Source organism: Mastigoproctus giganteus, chromosome 9 (assembly GCF_048544385.1).
Source record: "Mastigoproctus giganteus isolate SK-2022 chromosome 9, ASM4854438v1, whole genome shotgun sequence".
Lineage (NCBI taxonomy): Eukaryota > Metazoa > Arthropoda > Arachnida > Uropygi > Thelyphonidae > Mastigoproctus > Mastigoproctus giganteus.
This window is the reverse complement of record NC_143583.1, coordinates 109,741,112-109,766,564: the sequence shown is the minus strand read 5'-3', so window position 1 is coordinate 109,766,564 and position 25,453 is coordinate 109,741,112. Positions and strand designations below refer to the sequence as shown.

At 38.0% G+C, this 25,453-nt stretch overlaps 1 protein-coding gene across 1 annotated transcript in view; it reads right to left on the bottom strand.

The window, feature by feature from the left end:
• Positions 1–25,453, bottom strand: part of LOC150080633 (solute carrier family 41 member 1-like) — a 227,043-nt gene that overhangs the window by 137,162 nt on the left and 64,428 nt on the right. Inside the window, exons 5-6 of the mRNA XM_090380764.1 lie at positions 14,662–14,806; positions 507–653 (exon numbers count right to left, since the gene is read on the bottom strand). Coding sequence (XP_090236890.1) covers positions 507–653; positions 14,662–14,806 — 292 coding nt within the window. The remainder of the gene's footprint in view (positions 1–506; positions 654–14,661; positions 14,807–25,453) is intronic.

The following is a 25,453-nucleotide window of genomic DNA, read 5'->3' as shown; positions in this document are numbered from 1 at the left end:
TGTAATTAAACTGTTCAGTTTGAAAGTAAAGGACAGGGAAATCTCCCCTTTTATTCACTGTTTTCATGGAGACATCCAAATATATGGCAATACGGCTTTCGTGGAGTACATAAACTTTATATATATCCCAGACTGAAGAAGTGCAAACTGTACTTCATCAATGCTATTTTTAATCTAATTAACTTTTTTTGAAATTGATTCTGATTTATAGGACCTGAATCCTGAATACTGGAACAGTATTATCATTGCTGATTGTCAACAAGGAGCAATAATATGCAGATGTTTTATAAGCCCCCTCATTTTGTAAAAGAGTTTCTGCCATGTAATGTCCTGTAGGTGTACTTATTTTTTAATTTTTTGGCAATAAAGATTTTAATAATAATAACCAGACATAACAACCACCTTGTGTACTTGGCAGCAATATCCGTGACAGGATAGACCCCCCAATCAGGGTGCAATAATATAAGAGCAACAACAATAATAATAATAATAACATAACTTATTACCTCGAACATGGAAGAGGAGGCTGGACACTGAAGCAAGAATCCCTAGAGTAGTAATATCTCCCAAGGATGCAGCAACTGGTGTTGCTATATTATCAGGATTTATATTGCATTTACGAGATACCATCACAACTGACACCGTCACTGTATCTGCAAAGATAAAAAAAATAAGAAACAATTATATTGTATTGTAGGGAGTTTGTATTACTCAGAAGTTTATTACAATTGAAATATTTACTATAACTGTTATTCCAAGAAAGTCATCAAACAAATTTGTTACTTAATGCATAACAAATATTATGCATGAATAACTGTGAGCAACATAAAAATGATTCTAGAACATGAATTTCTGTTGTGTACCACTATGAACTGAATAGCTGTTACTCTAAAAAATGATTAATCATATACCACTGTTGTGCACTGGATTAGCTGCTGATAATGTCAGATTTCTATTTACAAGGTAACTGTGAGACTGCACCCATAAAAAAAGACATTGAAGTCCTTGGAGTCCCATATGGGGAGAGAAAGAGTCCCAATATTACTACACAACTTGGTAACTAAGCACCTTAAAGTAGGATCTAACTAATGTTTATAAGAGTCTAAGAGGAGATGGCAAAATGAATGAAAGGGAGATATTCCTGATATTAAATAGTGCTGGAACCAAGGAGCATAGATTCAAAATTAAAAGAGAAAATAAATTCAAACTAAAACTAATATAATATTTGCAAAGTAAGTTCCACATGTTATCTTTATCTAAATACTCAAAATTAAAGCACTATTTTTTTTTTTTTTTTTTTTTTTAAAGATACAATGGTTTATTTATAAACGGAGTTACAAAAATGGTTCAACAAAACATGAACAATATATTAATTCCAATTAACTGAGTTAATCTGGCAGACATTTGATATTCCAAGAAGATATCTCACAATTCAAATTCAAGCTGTGCAAAGTCTGGAATCTATTTATTATTAATAGAATCAAAAATTGTGTTTAATGGATGTTTTCGCTTACACTTCTTCAGTAATTGTAATCCTGCTGTTACACAGTCACAAAAAATACCAAAGGACCAAATTGACCCTGAAATAAGAGATGTTCATAGGTTCTGGTGAGTTTTGATGCAATCTTTTCATGCCTTTAACTCTCAGATAGTATTTCTTTCATAATATCATATTTGAACTGCACAGCTTATCTCTGGTCATTTGTTGTTTTTTATAACAGCATAATAGCATGATTATAATCACTGTGGAAGCAGGGGAGAATGAATCAGATTGGTCAACTTGATATCAGTGGTTCGACTGTTGATGATTCTGCTCAGATAGCTGACAAACGGAATGAGTATTTTGCAACTACATTCATATATGAAGAATTATTAAGGGAGGAAAATGCTGGAAGTTCATCAAATTGTAACAGGTTGCTTAATGATTTTGTAATAAGTGAGAGCGAAGTGGAGGAGAAATTGTTGAATTTAAACATAAGAAAGGTACCTGGGGTTGATGGGATCTATCCAGTTATATTAAAGGAGGCGACAAAGGAACTAGGCAAATCTTTAGCCATAATTATAAGAGCATCCTTGGACTCAAGGGAAGTCCCCAAGGATTGGAGATGTTCAAATGTATCCCCAATTCACAAAGGGGGATCTAAGGGTGACATGAGTAATTACAGACCAGTTAGTTTAACTTCTGTTCCAGGTAAAATAATGGAGTCACTGGTTAAAGATGCATTGCAGGATCATCTAGACAAAACTGCAGTAATAATTCAGACACAGCATGGGTTTGTTAAGAGAAAGTCTTGTCTGACAAATTTGATTGGATACTATGATGTGGTTACAAAGGAAATAGATTCAAAAAATAATTTTGATTTCATATACTTGGATTTCAGGAAAGCCTTTGACACTGTTGCGCATGGAAGATTACTGTATAAATTGGAGCAGTATGGTATTAAGAGTAAGTTGCTACAACAGATAAAAGGGTGGTTGAATGGGAGAAGACAGAGAGTGGTAATCAATGGACTTGCTCTTCATGGACTAATGTTATTAGTGGAGTTCCACAGGGTTCAGTGTTGGGTCCACTGTTGCTTTGTATATTTATCAATGATATTGATGAAGGTAACAATTTTGCTATTGTAACCACCAGCAGGGATAAGGAGGTGATTATTCCCTTGTATAAGGCAATGGTCAGGCCACACCTAGAGTACTGTATACAGGTCTGGAGGCCTCATTTCAAGAAGGATGTAGAGCTGCTGGAATGAGTACAGAGAAGGGCAACAACATTAGTGAATGGAACAAAGGGGTGCTCTTACGAAGAAAGGCTTAAGTTTTGCAAATTACAGTGTCTGGAGACTAGGCACCAGCGAGGTGATCTGATAGAGGTGTATAAAGCCTTGAATGGTTTGAGCATGCTCAATGCTGATGGGATTCTTCCTCTAGCTCAGAATAATCACCTGAGAGGGCATAAATTCAAATTGAGGAAAGACAGATGTAGAATAGACATGCGGAAATTTGCCTTTAGCCAGCGAGTGGTTGGTTGGTGGAACAGACTTCCATCCCTTGTAGTGGAGGTTGATAGCCTAAATAAGTTTAAGGCTCAGCTGGACAGGTATTTTGAATGAACAGAGGGATGAAGTGGGGTTTTTTTTTTTTTTTTTTGGCTGATACTGCATAAGCTTGCTTTCTTGCATCAAATGCCTCTACTAATGCTAATGCTAATGCTAAAATATATGCTGAAGTATACCATTCACCGACTAGCAGATGAAGAGGCACTTCGCCTTGAAAGCTTCTATGTATTTTAACACTTTTATTATTATATTATATTTTAACATTTTTATCTTATTGTATTTTAAACTTTTATCGTATTTTATCTCTGGTTTATCTTACGTATATCGGTCATTGCAAGAAACTTGTATGACAACAAAAGACTAGTTTTGTAAAAAAAAATCTGCCACATTATGCTTGAACTGTTTGGGTTGTTTAATCAGTCTTGTATTTGCTTGCTTTCATAATTTGAGGTGTTTGGCATCCCTAAGGCAAGTATTTTTCTGCAGAAAAATGAATCATACCCACCATTCACAGATCAAGAATACAGTGCCATATTTGCACATAGGCACACTAGGTGCAAATCTAGGACTGCCCAATATTTGGAAACTTCAAAAGTTGAAATGTACACAATGCAGCAATTGGAAAACAAGACTGATGTTAGAAGACAAGTGCTGGTGGTGCCATCTACTAGAAATAAACATGAATTGAAAGGGTGAATGTTCCTTAAGCACCATAGTAAAGGTCAGCAGAAACTGCTGCCATTTCAGAATAATGCCGTATGAGCTGAAATGCACCTCTCTCCTATGTCTGTGTTGTAGGGGATGATGGAACAAAGAACAAACAATAAGTTTAGTGTTAAACTGGACAAAAGTGCCACAGAAATGTTTCAGATGATGAAACAAGTGTATGGAGAGAATTGCCTGCCTCGTGCATATGTATTAGAGTAGCTTAAACAGCTTGCCCATGGTGGTTGTTGTTGTTGTTATTTGGTTTTTAGGAGCATTGACAACTAAGGCCATATTGCTCCGGGGATATGCGGTGGTCATTACCTGACCTTTCTGCATCCTCCATATTTGGTGGTCACAGGCTTGAACCCCAGTCTAATCAAGAAGCAAGTACTACACACTGCTGCTCCTGCTCACCTGGCTATGGAGGCACCTTTGCCCATGGAAGAGAATCACTGGAAGATGACGAACATCTGGACCCAGAAAAAATGGTTAAAATGCCAGAGTTGATTGAAAAGGTGTGGAAAATCATTAACAATGGCCGATGTGCAAAGCTCCGAATGATTTCAGATCTGTGCATTAATAATGAAACCATTCAACAAATAATAAACCAGGATTCAAAGAAACAAGGTGTGTATGGGTTTGTTCCACATTTGTTAACAAACAGTCAATGACAGATGCAAGCTGAACACGGCAGAGATGCAGAGAACTCAGTGAGCCCACTGAAAACAAACCCAACTTCCTGAATTTGATTGTTATGGGTGACAAAAAGTGGTGCTTTCAGTACAACCCTGCAATGAAGCCAAAAAAGTTCATCAAGAAAGGTCAAAAATTAACACCATGCCTTCGCTTCCTACAATAGCAAGGGAATTTTGTGGTAAAGAGTTCATGCTCAATAGCCAAACTGTTACTGCTGCCTACTACTGGATGTTTTGAAATGTTTGTTACAGAGAATCCGTTGTGTGTGGCCTCAATATGGAGAAGATGGCTCTTGAACAATTACTTGTAATTTCAGAACATTAGGCTCAAGGCAGAAATACTGAGGGAATATTAAAATGTCCACCCAAGAAAGACAGATGCCCAGAATCTTTCTGACAAAACTAAGGAAGTTAAATTTAGTGTAGTAAAAAATCAATTTAACTAGTTACAAGAAGTTAATTAATATACTGATATAATTATGTACTTCTCCTACTGGACTGAAATGATTATGACACTACTTCTCATTCCCATAAACAACAACCAGCTGCTTGCAACCAGACAACTAGAGTTCCACACACTGGTGACTTGTTTTCAATCAGTTTTGTGTATTAAAATGACTAGTGAGGAAGCTGATATTGTCATTGCTATGTTTTGGTATTTTAAACAAAATAGAATTTAAAAAAGCAAATGGTGGTTTCATCTACATCCTTTAAACTGTAAAACATTTACTGCTGCTAATGAACTTTCACAAGATAAGGAGAAATTTCAGACTTTACCATATGTTTAAAGAAAGTTTCTCAGAATTAATTCAGGAAGTGAGTTGAGTTTCTGGATATACACATATTCAGAAATGGAACACTCACTTCAAGAGTGTACTGTACAAACATTGAAGAACAGCTATTAATTAATAACACTTATGTAAAGGTACTTTTAAGTTTTTATTTATTTTTAATAAATGAATATAGTCAGTTCTGCTATAATGCAGTACATGTGCCAGACTGCTGTTGTGATTAAATAGTGGCTTAGTCATTATACAAGTAAGTGCTTCAGTGCTTTCTCTTACACACAAGGTGCACTTGGTACATTTTTCTTTGTAAGTCTTTATTATTTCTTAGATAAGCTGCATATTCTGCTTACGTGGACAGGGTATCCATTTAAGTGTTACAACAAAGTTTAATCAGATTCAGAAAGTAGTAAGGACGTTATCCACAACAAGGTCCAATATGTCCATTTATGTAGAATTATGTTTTGGATGAGGCTTAGGCAATGGAAAGTGAGGACTGTGATTTCATGGCATGTGTAGATCACTTACTGGTGGTTATTAATGTTGATTAAAGATTCCAGGTGAAATATTTGCCACGGGTACACTAGAATAATTGTAATTTTGTCTGTGCAATAATTGTAATTTTTTTAAAGGACTATATAATCAAAAGGGTGGGGAACTGGTCCAGAAAGTAGTAAGGAATTTGAACTGGATGAATTGATAGAGATGGTTTCAGCAACAAAAGTAGGAAAGATCCCTGACACAGACCTTCTTGGAGCAGAAGTAATAAGTAGCTGTTTTGTTATCTCTGTATATAAGTTGTTTGGGGGGGGAGGAGTTTAAGTGAATGAAAAGTGGCTCAGGTCAAGATTCTCTTAAAATGTTTAAAAATCTGTGGATGAACCCAAATTCAAAAAAGAGCTATTGCTCTTATTCTCTGATAATGAGAACTGACATACAGAAGAGGGTTATTGCCAGGAAATATGTTTTACAGATTTTTTATACCTTAGACAAGAGCCTTTGTCAGCTTGTGGTAGGAGAGTGCACTGAGGAGACTGAAAATTTTCAAGTGCTACCAGAATGTGTATATGATATAAGAACCATTTTTTTGTAATAGAAAAATTTATTATAACAAAGTTTAATCACATTCAGAAAGCAATAAGGATGTTATCCACAAGGTCCATCCAATATGTCCATTTATATAGAATTATGTTTTGGATGAGGCTTTGGCAATGGAAAGTGAGGAGTGTGATTCCGTGGCAGGTGCAGAGAACTTACTGGCGGTTATTCATGTTGATTCAAGATTCCAGTTGGAATCTAAACCATGTGAGGTTATCAAGAAAATAATGACTTCGTGACAAATACACAAATTAACAATATCTTACAGAAGGTTAAAGATTATGATGTTGAAGAGAAGTTTCAATGCATCTCACCAATCAGTTGTCAAGCAAAGAAATCTTTCCATTCCTCGTGCTCAACAGATGTGCAGAAGTTTGCCTTTAGCCAGCAGGTAGTTGATTGCTGGAACAGACCTCCATCTGTAGTTGTGGAAGTTGATAGCTTAATTAAATTTAAGGCTGAACTAGACAAACATTTGGGGTGACCAGATGGGCAAAATGGGAAGGCAATTTTTTTTTTTTTTTTTTTGCTGATGCTGTATAAGCTTGCTTTTTTGCATCATATGCCTCAACTAATGCTAATGTGAAATATATGGCAGTACAACTGTCCTTTGGGCAAACTGTCCAAATATTTTAAAGATAAAATTAAAGTTATTTTACTAAATTTGAAAGAGTAATAAGAAATCAATGGAAACTGAAGGGGAAGGCATTTGAGTTACTATAAAAAATGTGCCTTCCTTCCAATAGTCACATATATGTGTGCATAAATATAAGCAACATTACAGCTAGGAAGTACTTTATAACTAAGAGTTTTGACTTACTGGAAGTGACCAAGGCCTATAGAACTGATTCGGTCATAATCAAGTAAAAACTATGATTAAGTCTCCAAATCTATTGACTTAGTCAGGAAAGACTTCCACTATGCCACAAAAAAGAATTATCCAAAATAGGTTAATGGTATTACAGTACAGGCAGTTCTCACTTTACAAGTTCCAGGGCTTACGAGTTTTTTTCCCCCAAGTATCAAGTATCAACAAAACCGAAAATATGAAAAAGATCAGATCACCAATGAGTGGGTCCTTAAGAGGGCAAGGACCACAAGGTCCTTGCCCTCTTAGGTTATCTTGTTGTTGTTGTTGTGCTTGGATTTTTCTGGTGCAAAGGCTACTTAGGCCATATTGCACCTATCATAGTAGTTAATACTAATTTTATTGGTTTTTATGGAAGCAGTTAGGAACTGTTATATAAACCTATTCGTTTCAGAAAGAAGAAAAATTCTGTAAGGTTTGAATTTTCGCCTATGATATGGCTAAGTGACAATTCCTGTAAGTTTGAGAGAGAAGTGAATGAAATTAGACGGGAATTGTTATACAAGGTGCATCCCAGGAGTATGTGTTTTATTGTGAGTGGCCTGAGGCAATGTGAACACTGTGGAGGGTCATTACCCGATAACAGGAATAGATGGGTCAAATGAGTGTGGCCTATTCGGGCTCTGGCCAGGACAACCTCTTCTTGTCTGTTTGTGCGGAAATTGGAGGCCCATTTTTGCGGTACAGGTTTAATTTCAAGGAGTTTGTTATGAATATGCGTTTGCCACTGTAGTGTCCATCGTTCCTTACATATATTTCATATATGCATTTTGTAATCACTGAATGGGACTAGAAAATTCATTGGGGATGTGCTGGATGGATGCTTGGCAGCAGCATCTGAAATTTCGTTTCCAGGTATTCCAGTATGGCCTGGGATCCAGCAGAAGACAATCTTTTGATCAACTCTGATCTGATTAGCTGTAGTAATGGATGAGTAGGCAAGGAAATCTTTTGCATTGCTAATAGGGCACTTTGCGAATCTGTGTAGATTATGCTCTTTTCGATTGAGAGATGGAAAATGTTTTCAAGAGCAAGCTTTATGGCATATAATTCAGTGGTGTAACTACTGCATTCTTTTGGAAGTGATAGTGTCATGAAATACCACTGCTGCACCTGATCCACTCTCTGACTTTGATCCATCAATATACATTTTAGCGAAGTCAGGATAACATTGTAAATGTGCAATGTGCAGCTGCTGGATGTTAATACCCGTTGAAGAGTGTTTCCCCCATTGGTGGAAATAATTGTCACAACACGGCATGATGACAGACCATGGAGGAACGTGATCTATAGGTTCTTGGTGGACTTTAGGTTGTATATTCCAGTTTTCTGCTAGTTCCATTAACCTAATACCTGCAGGCCTAGTTGCTTGTGATGTGTTTCTATAAAAGGCTGTGAGTGGCAGGTCATTAAATATTGACCAATTAGGATGGGTCAACTGGCTTTGGATCTTGGTTGCATAGTTTAGTTCAGTAATAACATCTTTCTTCTGATGTTTAGAGGAGCTTCATAGGCTTCTACATAGACTTTTCACTGGAGATATTCTGAATGCACCTAAAGCTATTAAAGCTATTCTTAGAGCTGAATGTTGAATGGGGTTGAGGCGAGATAAAGCACTTTCCCTAGCAGAATTGAAGACAGGTGCGCCATAATCCAGACGAGATCTAATTATGGATCTATATAAGTGAAGCAAGGTGTAACGATCTGTTCCCCAAGTTGTTGCTGATAAGGCTCTGAGTATGTTCATTTTTTTTTTGGAAAGCTGTCCGGAGATGTTCAATGTGTTTTTGATAGATAGTTTAACTTACTGTCAAAAATTAAGCCAAGCAGATAAATACTATTTGCTATTGGAATAGGATGGCTATCTAATTGGAGTTCAGGATCAGGATGCATTTTATGTATGGTACAGAAGTGAATGGCAGTAGATTTCTTGCTGGATAGTCTGTAACCATTTTGTGTCATCAAATCGATATCTGCAATTGTCTCTCAATATAGTTCATGTTTTGAGAGTGGCAGGAGATTGTGAGATCATCGGCATAAAGATATGAGTCCACTGTTTTCGGAATGAGTTCAGTTAAGTGATTAATTCTAATTGTGAACAGAGTGGCGTTGAGAACGGACCCTTGAGGGATTCCTTCTTCCTGGACAAAGTTTTTAGAGAGAGTTCCCTGATAACAAACTTGAAAGGATCTTTGTTGTAAGAAATTTTGGATGAAATATGGCAAATTTCCTCTCAGGGCAAGAGAATGTAGATCCTTTAAAATGCTGAAACGCCATGTGGTGTCAAAGGCTTTCTCAATATCCAGACAGACCATAACGAGATGCTCCTTTTTGATGAATGCATTTCTGATGTTTGCTTCAGCTTTAATCATAAAGTCCAATGATGATCGATCTTTTCTGAATCCAAATTGATTGTTATTGATTAAATTTTGAGACTCAAGATACCAAGTCAGACAGCGGTGAATCATTTTTTCGAGGGTTTTGCTCGGACAGCTGGTAAGTGAAATTGGTCTGTAGTTATGAGGAACAGAATAGTCTTTACCAGGTTTTGGGATAGCCAGAACGTACGAATGATGCCAGGAGCTTGGGAATGTATGTTCAGTGAAGATTCAATTGAAGAAGAACAGCAGTGATGAGTGTGACTTTGGATCTAAATTTTTGAGCATTATATTAAATTTCCCATCAGGGCCAGCGGCACTGTTCCTTGTGTTGGTAAGAGCATGCTGCAGTTCAGCCATGGTAAATGGTTGATTATATGTTAGTGCACATCTGTCAGTGAAATTCAGTTTGGATTTTTCAGTTACACCTTTAACTTTTTGAAATGATTGGTCATAAGCAGTTGAGGAGGACAACTGAGAAAATACAAATCCTAATGCATTTGCGATTTCTGCAGGGGTAGAAAGTTCCTGTCCATTCCAGTTAATTAGTGGAGTAGACGTTGGAGGAATTTTACCATTTAACAATTTTCTTATTCCAGATCAGTCTAATGTCTGTATTTTTATTAACTGAGGAAGCGAATTTAATCCAAGAATCATTTTTTTGCTTTCCATCTGATATAACGGGCTCTTGCTCTAAGTTGCTTATAATTAATAAGATTGGAAGTGGTTTGATGTTTGTGGAATTGATTCCAAGCTTTGTTTTTCTCCTTTTTTTGCATTGTTGCACTCTTCGTTCCACCAATAATTTAATTTTTGCCTTTTCCTGACTTGGTATTGTGGAATTGCAGCAGTTGCAGCTGTTAGAATTTGGTTTGTTATATGTTCAGTAACATGGTTGATTGAAGAGCACTGTATGATATGGTTGTCGAACAAGACAAGGAGGCTGCATTTTATCCAGTCAGCCTTTGGAAATAATTTCCATTTTACTGGATTATCTGTTGGTAATGAACAGGAAGTTTGAACTTTGCATATTATTGGGAAATGATCGCTGTTGTGAGGGTCGTTAAGAGTTACCCACTCGATACTGGGATAGAGCACTGGAGAGCAAATGGAAAGGTCTATTGCGGAGGTTATTCCGGTAGGAAAATGAACATAGGTAGGAGAGCCAGTATTCAACAATGTTAAATCCTGTCTATCTATCAACATTTCAACAAGCTTTCCACATCTGTCTAAGCTGGAGGAACCCCATAATGGCTGGTGAGCATTCAAGTCACCTAGTAGACAGAAAGGAACAGGTAGTTGCAACACAAGATCTTCGATTTCCTGAATAGAATATGGACGATTAGGTGGAAGATAAATTGAGACCAATGTAACAGTGATTCCAATTACTGTGTGTGTGGCAATGGCTTCTAAAGAGGTTTGCAATGGAATGCATCTGGAGGGAACTCCTGAGTCCAACAGGATGGCTACTCCTCCATGAGCACTATTAGTGTCAGATCTATCTTGTCTGAAGATAGTGTAATTTTTGACTGTAGTGGAAACTTGGGGCATCAAGTTGGTTTCCTGTAGGCACATGGCAACAGGATTGAAGCAGTGAATTAGTTCATTGATATCATCGATGTTGCTGCGAAAACCTCTACAATTCCATTATTTGGTTTTGTTCGTGGAAGATGTATCTGACTGCTTTTTATAAGTTGATTGTTTATGATGGGCTGGTTTTGGTTTTTCTTTTTGGGGAAAAGTGGGACGTCCTGATTCATTGCTATCATCCATACCATCTTCTGCATGTATTTCAAGCAGTTCTTCTTGACCTATAGTATCATCTATATCCATGCTTGTTAGGCATGATTCTTTCGTCTCAGCAGGATACAATCTTTGCAAATTTTCTGCTTCCTGACAATGCGGAGGTCTCTGGGATGGAATTGTGAGTGGCGTATTATTGCTTTGGTCTACTGAATTTGGTTTAGATGGATGCTGGACCAAGAGTACTGATCGTGCCCAATCTGATATTGATATTTTTAGAGAGATGTATGCTTCAGTCTGACATGCCACTGATTCGTGTCTGTGAATGGTAGAAGCATAAGTGCATTTTGGTATACTTAAGTTGATCTGTTTTTTTGCTTCTTGATAAGAGACTTTATTTTCAATTTTATATTATTGTATTTTTTTTCCTATCTTCCATAGTTCACAATCTTTGGAGTATGCTGGATGTTTGCTACTAAAATTAGGACACTGTGGTGTTGGAGCGTTGCATTCTGCTTGCGTGATTTTTGCAGCCGCAGTTAGAACATATAGCGTCTCCACGGAATGCTGTCTGAGAATGGCCGAACTTTTGACATTTATAACATCTGAGTGGATTTGGGATATATGGCCTAATGCAGCAATGCAAATAACCTGCTTTGCCAGAACCCGGTAGATTTGGAGTACTGAAATTCAAGATTATGTTTCGCATGGGAGTTAAGTTGCCATCTTTTCTGATCATGATATGTTTTGCATGAGACACATTTTGATCTTTTAGCTCCTGGACAATTTCGGAGATCTCTCCCTTGGAAGAATTCGGTGTGTTGTGTGGAGTGACCTGAAGCGGTATTCCACTTAAAGAAGTCAGTTGTAGTAGTAACTCAGAATGTCTTGAGTGAGATGTCTCTATTAGTAAATCTCCTGATTGGAGACGTTTAACCATTTTTGGTAAACCTGCAGCATTTTCTAGGCATCCCTGGATGATGAAAGGGGAGCGTTTACTCACAAGTTGGGATGACAAAGAGTGTATTATGAGGAAAGCTGGCGATTCCTGCTTCCTAGTGTCTTTTTTAAGTCTCTTTGAAAGAGAGAAGTCATGGTCAGTGTCATTGAGAGCTCTTGGGCCCTAAGCGTGGAAATACATCAGTTTCCATTTCTGCTCCTTTTAGCCCTGAGGGATGGATTTTCCCCCAGATTACTAGCCCCGCCACATGGAGGCAGGAGCTGTGTCACCAGTGACCAAGCAGATATTGAAGCTAGTAGAGTGGTTAGTATTTGATATGAAGACTAAGAAAAGAAAGGTGGATTCCCTTTCTGGGTTTTTACTTCTGATGCAAGCAAAAAAACCACTTGATGCGAACAAAAGAGGAGAAAGTCACACGAGAAAAGAAATAAAACTATATTGTTTTCAAAGAGCACTCTATAAATCACACAGAGAAAAATGCTTGGCACTATTGCTTGGCACTCGGGGCCCCCACAAGGACACTACTAACTGCAATTGCAAAGAGAAAGACTGTCTACCTTGGGCATATTATAAGAGGCCCACAATATGACCTGCAGAGACTAATCCTGCAAGGAAAGATCAAAGGCAAACGAGCAAAAGGAAGAAAAAGAAAAAAGTGGCTTGATAACACAAGAGTGGACAGGGGGGGGTCTTACAACACAAGAACTATTTCACAAAGCAAGAGACAGAGTTAGCTGGAAAATGCTGGTCTCCAACATTCAAACTGAACACAGAACCTAAAGGAGTATGAATGGGTCTGTACTGTTGATGGGCCATAGCCTTGAGAAATGAAAGAAGCTTGGGGGGGGGGGAGTTAAGTGATAAAGGCTTGTTATTTTGGTATGACAAAGGTAAGTTTCCACACTGCTGTGAAATTTATGCTGATTATAGATACAAGTTAGAAACTGTAGGCAAATTGACTGAATATAATATATTAGCATTAGTAGTGCAAATGATAAGCAAACAAGCTTAAAGAGCATCGGCTTAAAAAAAAAACAAAAACTACCCACTTCATCTGTCCACCCTTCTAATGGTTTGTCTAATGTTTCTTAAATTTATTAAAACTATTCACTTCCACAATACTAACTATTTAAATACTAGATATTCCTTCTACAACACTATATATTAGAATATCTAGTGTTGCAGAAGTGGAGAGTTCTACAATTACTCTCTATATTACAGCAAATTTTTAAAAATATATATATTCCACATCTATTCTTTCTCAATTTAAGTTTATATTCCACTATGTATGTTGTATGAGAAACAACAAGGATGCCATCATCATTTAAAGCAGCTCAATCCATTTAAAGTTTTAAAAACTTCAATCAGGTTTACTTGTGGGTGCCTGATTTTCAAGTGCTGTAATTTGCAGAATTAAAATCTTTCATGGTAGGAATACCCTTTTGTTTCCTTGACTAATCTTGTTACTCTTCTCTATGCCCATTCCAACAGTTCCAGAACTTTCTAAAAATGAGTCTTCATTTCACTGTATCAAGCAATGGCCTTACCATTGCTTGATACAGTGGGATAATCACCTCCTTGTCCCTGCTGGCAAAAAATTCTGTAAATCATTGACAAAATCTCATGTGCTGTCCTTACCCCTAGGTCTCTTTCATTCTCCATTACCTTGAGTGTGGTAACATTTAAATTATATGTTATTCTAAGTTTACTGCTTGCCCATATGCAGTAGCTTGCATTCATCAATATTAAGCTTTACATAATTGCCACTTCCAGGCACATCTGCTAATTTTCCTTGGTATTTTTATAGTAATATGGCATGATTCCTGTCATTAACCAACTCTGCCAACCTTTGTGTCATCTGCAAACTAGAAAATAAGTTTTCATCAATATCATTAATAAATAATCAAAACAGTAAGGGGACCTAAACTGAACCCTAAAGGATGCTACTAATAACATTAGTCCAAGAAGAGCAGTGCCCATTAATAAGCATTCTCTCTCTCTCTCTCTCGCTCCACAACACTCCCTTTGTCAATAGCAGTAGCTTGCCCCTAATGCCATTTAAGTACATAAAGTTAAAATCTGAAATAAGTACATAATATAAAAATTATTTTCATGCAATTCCTTTGTTACTGTGTGAAAGTTATTGTCTGACATTAAGTCATTTCAGTAGTTTGCAAGATTTGTGCAAAATATTCAAAAGAAGAAGTTTAAAAGGTTCATAGAGAATTCTTTTATATATACAATATTATTTTACACACACACAAACACGTACGTATTTAAAGATACACACAAGTTCACACAGACAACACTAAATGTGTTTAATCTTTAATTATCTAATTTAACAAATTTTATCTGTGAATAACACTCACCCAATACACAACTAGTAACAGAAGCAGTGACTAAACTGGAGGCACAAATCAAGAGAGCTGTTTCGATGTCAAAGTGGCCATTATTTATAACTTGCATTCCAACTGCAAACAGAGAAGCCAAGAATCCCAGTACAATAGCCTGACACTGACAGTTAAAATTTAAAATACCAGTTATTTTATGCTTTTAAATATCAAAATGTACACACACACACACACACATATATATATATATGAAATGCCAAATATAAACATGAGTTTTAACAAGAAGTGCCAGGTGATAGATAAAAATAAGAATGATATGACATATATACAAATGGTGGGCAGTAGGATTGGAAGTTATTCAATGCATTGCAGAGGGAACATTGTGGTAGTGGGGAAGAATGAGAACTGTGTAACTACAGTTGTGTATTCATACAGTTCAGTAATCATGGATAATTGGCCAGTGAACCATGAGAAATTTACAGTAGAAACTTATTTTATAACAAAATCTATTGTGCAGACACAAAGAAGGTTAATGACTTCAGTTTAAAGTACTGAGACATGGCTGAATTCCCTCTTGGAACATAATATTAAGATGGGTTGAAGCTTTTTTGCACTTGTGGTAGTGTAAACAATCAATTTTTCAGGACCACACATACAGTTCACACACCTGAGAACGTTGAGAGAGTGAGAAAGGCAGTGTTGCAAAGTCCATCCCAGTCAGCAAGGAGACAAGCAATTGCCTTGTGAATGTTAAAGAGAAGTCTAAGATGAATTTTTCACAATGATCTTCAGTTCCACCCATACAAAATTCAAGTCACCTATGAGATAACATATCAGGATAAAATTGCTCGAGTACAGTTCTGTAGACAATTTATGGACATTTTGGAAAATGATGCTAATATTTTGATTATGTCAGATGACATTCATTTTCACCTTTCTGGATTTGTTAACAAGCAGAATTTTTGCTACTGGTTGGGGGAATAACCCAATGGAGCTCCACCAAAAGCCCCTACTTAGTGAGAAGTTAACCATCTTGTGTGGTGTATCTGCATTTGGAGTAATCAGACCATACTTCTTTGAAGAGAACAATCAGACTATAACAGTGACTGCTAATCAATACAATATTTATTGCATTTGGAGTAATCAGACCATACTTCTTTGAAGAGAACAATCAGACTATAACAGTGACTGCTAATCAATACAATATGACGTTGGAAATGTTTCTGGTTGAGGAGCTACATGAGTTCAAACAAAATAATGTCTAGTTTCAACAAGACAGAGCAACATCGCACACCAAGAGAGGCTTAAGTTCTGAAAATTGCAGTGGCTGGAGACTAGGCACCTGCGCGGTGATCTGATTGAGGTGTATAAGGCCTTGAATGGGTTGAGCACGCTAAATTCTGATGGGATTCTTCCACTTGTTCAGATTACGAACCTAAGGGGGCATAAATTCAAATTAAGAAAAGACAGATGTAGAATAGATGTGTGGAAATTTGCCTTTAGCCAGCGGGTGGTTAATTGCTGGAACAAACTTCCATCTGTCGTTGCGGAAGTTGATAGGTTGAATAAATTTAAGGAGGAACTGGACAGGCATTTGGAGGGAATGGTGTGATTTTTTTTTTTTTTTTTGGCTGATGCTGCATAAGCTCATACACTTGCTTTCTTGCATCACATGCCACTGCTACTACTACTTCAAGATAAAGTATGGCCATTTTGAGGAGAATGTTTTCTGGGCACTGGTTTCAAGGTTCGGAGACATCCACTGGCTATCAAGATCCAACTTGACCACCCCGAACTAATAACCTAAAGCACCAGATTACAGAAAAAAAATTGGAAGAATCGATTTAATTTGTTACAGCGAGTAATGCACAGTTTTATGCGAAGCTGCAACAACGTACTGACTGTGCCAGAGATCATTTGGACTATGTCATTTTTAAAACTTAACATTCAGATACTAAACTGAATTTGTTTGTTATTATTTCTTTAATTATGTAAAAATATGCATGGTTATTTTTACTATGCTAAATTTTTAAGATGCAAGAATTATATAAATCAAGCAGCTGTGGTACCATGAATTTAAAAATTAATATAAAAAAATAACTTTGGAACTGCACTTTAAGTTCTGACAGCAAAACTAAGCTACATATCAAAAAAGAAAATGATTGCAATAAATTTTAAATCACTTCGGAAAACAGCATGACATTCATTCAAAATTATCTCATCTGATTTTGCACTCAAGCAAATTTTAGTAATCATTCCCTGCCAGTGATATCACTGCATCAACTGATACTGCTGTTTAGCTGTCATTGCATCATGTAATGGTAAATGTGTACCACTTTACTGAAATTGATATCATAACTCATGGTAATGAATTCTTAAAAATACATACTTTTAAACTCAAAAATCATAATTAACCATGGTCAATGTGTGCATTTATATTTTTTAATCCTCTTTTTCATATAGCATTGATGAAGTCGTATGGACAAGTGGGATACACCTTAATGTATAAACTATATAACTTTTACATTACAGTTATTTATTTATTTTGAATCAAGAGCCATTACATCATTAACTAAGTTTTATAAAGTAATGCCAGTGCATTCTACCCTATTTGCACTCAAATTTATGTAAAAATATGCATGGTTATTTTTTCTATGCTAAATTTTTAAGATGCAAAAAATTATATAAATCGAGCAGTGGTGATGGTATTAGCAAAGGCAAATGTTGCATAGAAGCAAGCATATACAGCATCTGTCACAAAAAAAAAAAAAAAAAAAAAAAAAAACACTACTCATCTCATATTTCCATCTAACAATTCTTCCTTAAATTTATTCAAACTCTCCCACTTCTGTAACACCAGATGGTAAATTCTTCCAACAATCAATCTCTCTGACTGAAAGCAAATTTTCACACATCTATCCTGCAACCATCGTTATTTTTTATCACTGAGTTTATGTCCCCTTGTGTGCATTGTCTGAGAAAGAGTTATAATCCTAACTAATATTATCATTAAGTTTACTCAATCCATTTAAACCTCAATCAGATCTCACAAGTCCCTAGTTTCCAAACACTACAACTTGCAAAACAGAAGTCTTTTGTGGTAACAGTACACCTTTGTGTCCTTGATTAATTTGATTGTTCTTCTCTGCACCCATCCCATGGGATCAACATCTTTTTTAAAATGAGGCTTCCAGATCTGTATAGAACTCGAGATGTTGCCTAACCATTGCCTTATACAATGGGATAATCACCTCTTTGCCTCTGCAGGACAAGTTCTGGTATATCATTGACAGAATCCCGTGGGATGTTCTGGCAGCCTGCCTGCAAAACTCAGGGAACTTCATGCAGAATTAGAATTACCCCTAAGTTCTTTTGTTCTCCCCCACATTGAATATGGAGAACAAAGGACACCTAATTGGTACTACCTAATTAGTATATTATTCTGGAATTACTGCTACCCATATCCAGTATCTTGCATTTACCAATATTAAACCTCAATTGCTACCTCTCACCCCATCTGCCTAATTTATTTGGGCAGATGGGGGTGAGATTTTAGCATTGAACCCTGAGGGACTCCAGTAATAACATTAATCAAAGAGCAGTGCCCATTTATAACAACCCTCTGTCTTCTATCACTCAATCATTCCTTTATTATAACAGTAACTTTCTAACTATAGAACACTGACAAAAGTTCAACTAAAATCAAAATATGTGATGTCGAAATTATTATTTTCATCCAATTCTTCATTACTACATCATACTAGCTAATCAGATTGGCCAGAGAAGATCACCCCCCTTAACAAACCGATGCTGTGATTTCCATATAATTCTGTCCTTATTAAGCTTATCATGAAATAATTCTTTAACCACCAACTATAACTGCTCACATCTGGTGAGTATGGGCTTGGCACACCCAGGGTCCTGAACAGCAATAGGTCTCCCAGAGAACACCTACGAGGAACTCCAGAAAGTCACAATCCTGAACACCTGTAGGATAGTCAGAAATTTCCTCGGCCAACAGTAACACCAGACATTAATCACCCTGTGTACTTGGTAGCAGTACCCATCACGGAGTGGAATCCCCCAATCAGGGAGAAATAATATAAGAGCAACAACAATAATAATAATAACAATGGTGACTACATACCAAGTACAGATCGCGACTACATACCAAGTGGTTAGAACAATACCCGGATATTCAGGTCACCGAACAGCGATTAGCAGACCAGAGAAGGACCATCGTCACAAGCAACCTAATAGCTCCTACCATCTTAGAAAATATCAAGCAGGATGTCAGCAATCTGCTACAAAGAACAAAGAAAATGGTCAATATGGAACCAGAGGAGGAACCGGAGGAGGAACAGCAAGAAGAAATATAACCCAGAGTAGCTGAAGTGGAAAGAGATGAAGTCATGCTATCCAGAATAGAAGACGAGTGGAAGAAGGCCCTAACAGAATTCGAAGGAATGGACCCCACAAGAACCCATGTGATACCTAAGCAGAGGCCAAATAAAATCCTGTGGAGAGTAACAGACCACCTCAATTGGCAAATAATGCCACTTTACCTTGACAACAATGGTGCAATTCTGGAGGCTATCCACACAGCCATATACTGTGCTGCCAAAGCAGCCACTAGGATTAATGGAAAAGAAATGAGAGGCCCGTAGCAGAAGAACCAAAAACAGATGGAACCACTAGCTTGGGAAAGAAGACTTCAGCAGAAGATAGAAGAATTAAGAGTCAAGATAGGTCAGTTGACCCAGTACCAACAGGGTAATAAAAGTAAGAAATTGGTTGGAAAGGTGAAGAGCATCCTCAAGAGAGACAGCGCCCACAGCAAACATGAGACCAGAAATCAGAGAATAGGAGAATACTTAGACACACAGAATCAGAACCTCCTTGCACTCAGCAAAAGACTATACTGATACAAAGAGAGCTCCCAGAGGAAAATAAACAACAGAATCTTTGATAAGGATACAAGAAACTGGATGAAGATGAGAAAGCAGGAAACGGACCACCTGAGAAGAAGATGATCAAAGAGTTCTGGGGAAATATCTGGAGCAGTGAAGTAAGACATAACAGCAAAGCACCCTGGATAGAAGTAGAACAGAAGGAAATGAAGGACATACAAGAGATGAGAGTGGGAGATTCGAGAAGAAGAAGTAAAACAGTCAATCAGGAACACCCACAACTGGCGAAACCCGGGAATCGATAACATCCCCAACTACTGGTACAAGAAGCTCACCTGCACACACACACAAGCACCTAGCAGAGCAGTTCACTCGAATGATAAGGCACCCAGAGACAATCCTGAAGTTTCTCTTTGAAGGAGTCACATATCTGAAACCTAAAGATGAAGATACAAGAAACCCGGCGAAATACAGGCCAATCACATGCCTCCCAACGATGTACAAGATCCTCACCAGCTGAATAACTAAGAAGATATCAGACCACTTAGAGAGTCAGAACATAATGGCCGAACAGCAGAAAGGATGTAATCAGAGGAGCAAAGGATGCAAGGAGCAATTAACCACAGATGCTGCAGTTATGGAGCAAGCCTTCAAGAAGCACTGCAACCTATACACGGCTTACATCGATTACCGCAAGGCCTTCAACTCCGTACCTCATAGCTGGCTAATAGAGACCCTGAAGATCTATAAGGTCAATCCGATAGTGACAAACTTCCTAGGAGCAACAATGGCGAAATGGAGTACCACCATTAAAGTCAAGAACATCACAACCAGGGCAATCCCCATTAGAAGAGGAATCTTTCAGGGAGATGCTCTGAGCCTACTATGGTTCTGTCTAGCACTCAACCCACTATCCACCATGCTCAATGGCAGCAAGTATGGATATAACCTCAAAGAAGAAAGAAAGAAAGAACCTGTACACCCTCACCCACCTGATGTACATGGATGACATCAAGCTCTATGCCGCAACCGAGAAGCAACTCCAGCAACTACTCCAGATCACCGAAGAATTCAGCAAGGACATCAGGATGGAATTTGGTCTAGAAAAATGCAAGAGCCACACACTGCATCAGGGAAAATTAGTTGGCCAAAACTACCAGCTGCTGACTGATAAAGAGATCGAAGCTATGACAAAAGGAGAGACCTACAAATACCTAGTGATAATGCAGGCTAAGCAGTTGGAACAAAAGGAAATCAAGAAGTGCCTGACCGAAAAATATCATCAGAGACTCAGAAGTCTGCTGAAAGCAAAATTGAATGGAGGGAACACAGTTATAGCCATAAACACCTATGCAGCTCCAGTAATAACATACACATTCGGGGTCATAGATTGGACTAACACCAAGCTAGAAGATATCATGCGAAAGACAAGGACAATGATGACCAAGAGTCACTAACACCACCTGAAGTCAGCAGTGGAGAGAATAACAATACCTCAGAAAGAGGGAGGAAGGGGCCTGATAGACCTGACAGAACAACAGAAAACAGCGATAGTTAACCTGAAGGATTACTTCGAGAACAACCCAGCACCACTCCACCAGGCCACAAGGAAGACAGATAAGAGGTATACCCAACTCAACCTAAGCGAGGAAACTCCTCCCACCCAAATGGTACAAGAAACGAAGATAGAAAGAGGGTCAAAGAAGACACTCAATGGCAGACACTACAATGACCTCCATCAAGATCACATTGATAAAACTGCTTCCAATGCATGGCTCACAAGCGAGATGCTCTTTCCCGAGACTGAAGGATTCATTCTGGCCATCCAAAACCAGGCAATCAATACCAGAAACTCTAGAAAATACATCGCAAAGGAGCCTGGAATGTCAGATGACACATGTCGACGATACCACCTGGCCTCAGAAATGATCCAACATATCACCGCAGGGTGCAAGGTGATCTCCCAGACTGAGTACACTCATAGACACTACCAGGTAGCAAGGATAATACATCAGAAGCTAGCGAGGAAATACCAGTTGACGAAAGAAAATGTACCATACTACAAGTACAAACCCCAGGCAGTACTAGAGACCCGAACCCACAAGCTGTACTGGGATTGCGCCATAATAATGGATAAGACCATCCCGCACAACAGACTGGACATAACCCTTGTGGACAAGATGGAAAAGGCTACCTACCTGATTGACATAGCAGTGCCCAACACAAGCAATGTCCAGAAAACTCTGGAAGAAAAAATTAGGAAGTACACGAACCTGAGACACGAGGTCAAGGAGATGTGGCATATGCAAGAAGTATTGACCATCCCGATCATCGTGTCAACCACTGGTATGGTACCAAAGACTCTACATAGCAGCCTAGCAGCAATAGGTCTCCCAGAGAACACCTACAAGGAACTCCAGAAAGTTGCAATCCTGCACACCTGTAGGATAGTCAGAAATTTCCTCAACCAACAGTAACACCAGACATTACAACTGCCCTGTGTACTTGGTAGCAGCACCCGTTACGGAGTTGACTCCCCCAATCAGGGAGAAATAATATAAGAGCAACAATAATAATAATAATAATAATGTCTATTATTATTTTTATTAGCCATGTGGTGCAAGGAAGCCTGAGGCTTATGCTGCACCAGCCAAAAAAAAAAAAATTCCAGAATTACCCTGAGAGAGAGAGAGAGAGAGAGAGAGAGAGAGAGAGAGTCAGAAGTAGAAAGAGAGGAATGATGATATCCAGCTCAGGACCCTGGGTTTGCCAAGCCCATACTCACCAGATGTGAGCAGCTGGGGTTATCACCACCCTTTAAACACATTGACTGCCAAGCTAGTTTAAGAAAAAACTTCCCCTTGGCCAAAAAATATTTAGTAAATAATTTGATTAGTAATTCTAAAATAAATATTGTAATGTCAGTGTTTTGTCATTTTTTCACTTAAAATCTCAAAAAACAAGTTTTTTTTTATGTCATATATATGTGGCTCAGTAAGTTACTTTATTTCTTGAGAAGCCATGTCAGCCACATACATGTGACCGTATTTAGGTCACACATTTGAAGGTCATTTGTGATTAGTTTATTGCATGTGTTTATTGCAATAATAAGTTTAATAAGTTTATTGCAATAAACTTATTAAAAACTTGTGGAAGTAAGTTTGTCAGTATTGTTAAAGCTTTGGTCAAAATAAGTTTGTTAAAAAAGTAGTTATATCTTTAAACATATCCCACATCAATATATTATGATCACTGCCACCTAGTGGCTCCTTTATCTGGATATTCTCCCTATATATATATATGAGGGCTATTCTGAAAATATGCGAACTGGCAACACTGCTTCTTTGTTAAGGAAACGAGTGACGAATTTGCTGTCTAGGAATGTTCCCCCACCTTGTTCTTAGTTAGTTTGTGCAAGTGTATCACAGAGTATTAATTTTTGTGTTGCTATAACAGCTTATGCAAAATGTGGGTATAGATTAATGTGCTCCATCCAACATGGCAGCTAGCAAAACAGTGATTGACAAGTTGTGACTCTGACCACTGTCCTCCTAGGTTGATATGCCTAGGGTGTTTTTTCCCCACTTACTGCTGTTTTCAGATCGCGAACTCATTTTCCAATTCAAAAATTAGGGGGTTGGGGATAAACACCCTATCTCCTCAACGACACAAAACAATCGAAAGAAAATGCCTCCACAATAATCATCCAATCACAGAACTCGACAGTCAATCACAGCACTGAGTGGGAGGTGCCTTCACCTGACAATCACTTCTTTCCTCACTATGTTGGATGAGGTACTCTAATCTTGAGTTCAGCTGAAGTGTGTTTTATGATGGGGAATGAGAAAGATATTTTGTTAATTATATCTTTTGTTAAATAGACAAAGAATCGTGATTCAATTTTTTGTAAAGTTAGGCAAAAGTGGTCAGAATACGTTTGAGATGATTCAAAAAGCATACAGTGAAGAAGCCTTAGGCAGAACGGCTGTATTTAAGTGGTGGAAGCATTTTAAGGTCAGAAAAAAAAAGTATACAAAATGAACAAAGAAATGGGCATCGTTCAACCTCAGTGAACGATGAAAACATTGAGGAAACCAAAACGTTATTGAAAGAAAACAGACATTTATCAATTTTGATCTGGCAGTTCAGTTGAATGTTGGTGTAGCAAGATGTCACAAAATTGTAAAGATGCACCTTAACATGCCATGTGTTTGCGTAACATGGGTACCGCACGATCTTACTGCAGAACAAAAAGAATGCTGCACTGAACTTTGTCAAGCCTTTATTGACAAGGTAAAAGAAGAGCCCAACTTTTTGAATAAAATAATCCAGGATCAAATTATTTAATCCAGGACTCGTGTGACAAATCCTAGATTAAACAATTTGATCCCAAGTCCAAACAGCAGTCAAGCATATGGAAACACTACGATTCACCACCTCCAAAAAAATTGAGTTTTTGGTTCATCAAAAAAATTGATGTTGATTTTGTTTTTTGACACACATGGAATAATACTGCAGCACTGGGTTCCTGAGAAACAAACTGTAAATGGAGAATATCATGCTAACACGTGAGTTCACCTCAAAGGAGCAATTTGCAAAAAAAAAAAAGACTAGAACTGCTTAATCAAGAATGGTTTCTTCTTCAAGATAACGCTAGACCACATGTTGCACAACCAGCAATGCAAACTTTAGCAAAAATTGCTGGTCAAATGCTAGACCACCCTCCATACAGCCCAGACCTTGCACTATACGATTTCTAAACTTTCCTGAGCTTCAAAAAAGAGTTGAGAGAAAAAAAATTTAACACAAATGAAGTTAAATCTGCCACATCCACTATCCTGCAATGCCTTTCAGAAAATGGGCTGCAGCATGTGTTTCAAAAGCTAGTGAACTGTAAAAGGTGTATAGAATGTGAAGGATGCTACACTGGTATGCAAAATTTAAGGACCAGTCAGGTTTTCACCTTCGGCTTCTCATAGGAGTGGCCTAGATATGGGAAAAGCATACCAAAGGAACCTTGTGAAGTACAGAAATGATGAAGGAAACAACGCTGACACAACAACGGAAACAAAACAGTACAGAGGGACTTTATTCAAAAATGGCAACAGCACTGGCTGCCATGATACAGATGCATCACTGCCAAAGATGGAATAAAGGGAAGAGTTGGTCCTCAATAAGAGATATGGCCACCCCTAATGTTGATGCAGGCTTTGCACCACCCATCCATACTTAGAACAATGTTGTTGATAAGTTCTTGCCGTAACATCGTCCATTCCTCTGTCAGCGCCATGAACTTCCATTCCTTCAGCTGGTGAACATTTTCTGATGGGTGTGGATGTGCCACTAGGCATCTCCCCAGAGCATCCCATATGTGTTCGATGGGATTTAGATTAACAGAATGGGATGGTCAATCCATACGAACAATGTCCTCACTTTCCAAAACATATCAACAGTTGCAGTGTGATGGGGTGTGGTGTTATCATCCATAAACACGAACTCGAGGCCAATGGCACCTCGGAACAGATGCACATGGGGAAGGATTACCTCAGTACAGTAGAGTGCACCGGTTACAGTACTGCCTTCCAGTATCTGGAGTTGTGTACGTCCATCCAAGATAACGCCTCCCCAGACGAGAACACCTCGACCACCATATCAATCCCTTTCAGTGATGTTTGCGGGGTGATACCATGCGGCAACCTCTTGTCAGGTTAGCTGATGTCCAGAATCGCTGCTGAGACTGAATCTACCCTCATCAGTAAAGAGTACCTTAAGTAAAGATTTTGTGGTTATAACCTTTAGAAATAGTGTTGGCCCTTAAGGTTTGCACACCAATATATTTCGAAAAGGAGACTCAGAGCAATGATCTCAGTCTGCGTATTTTCGGACCAGCCCTCATATAC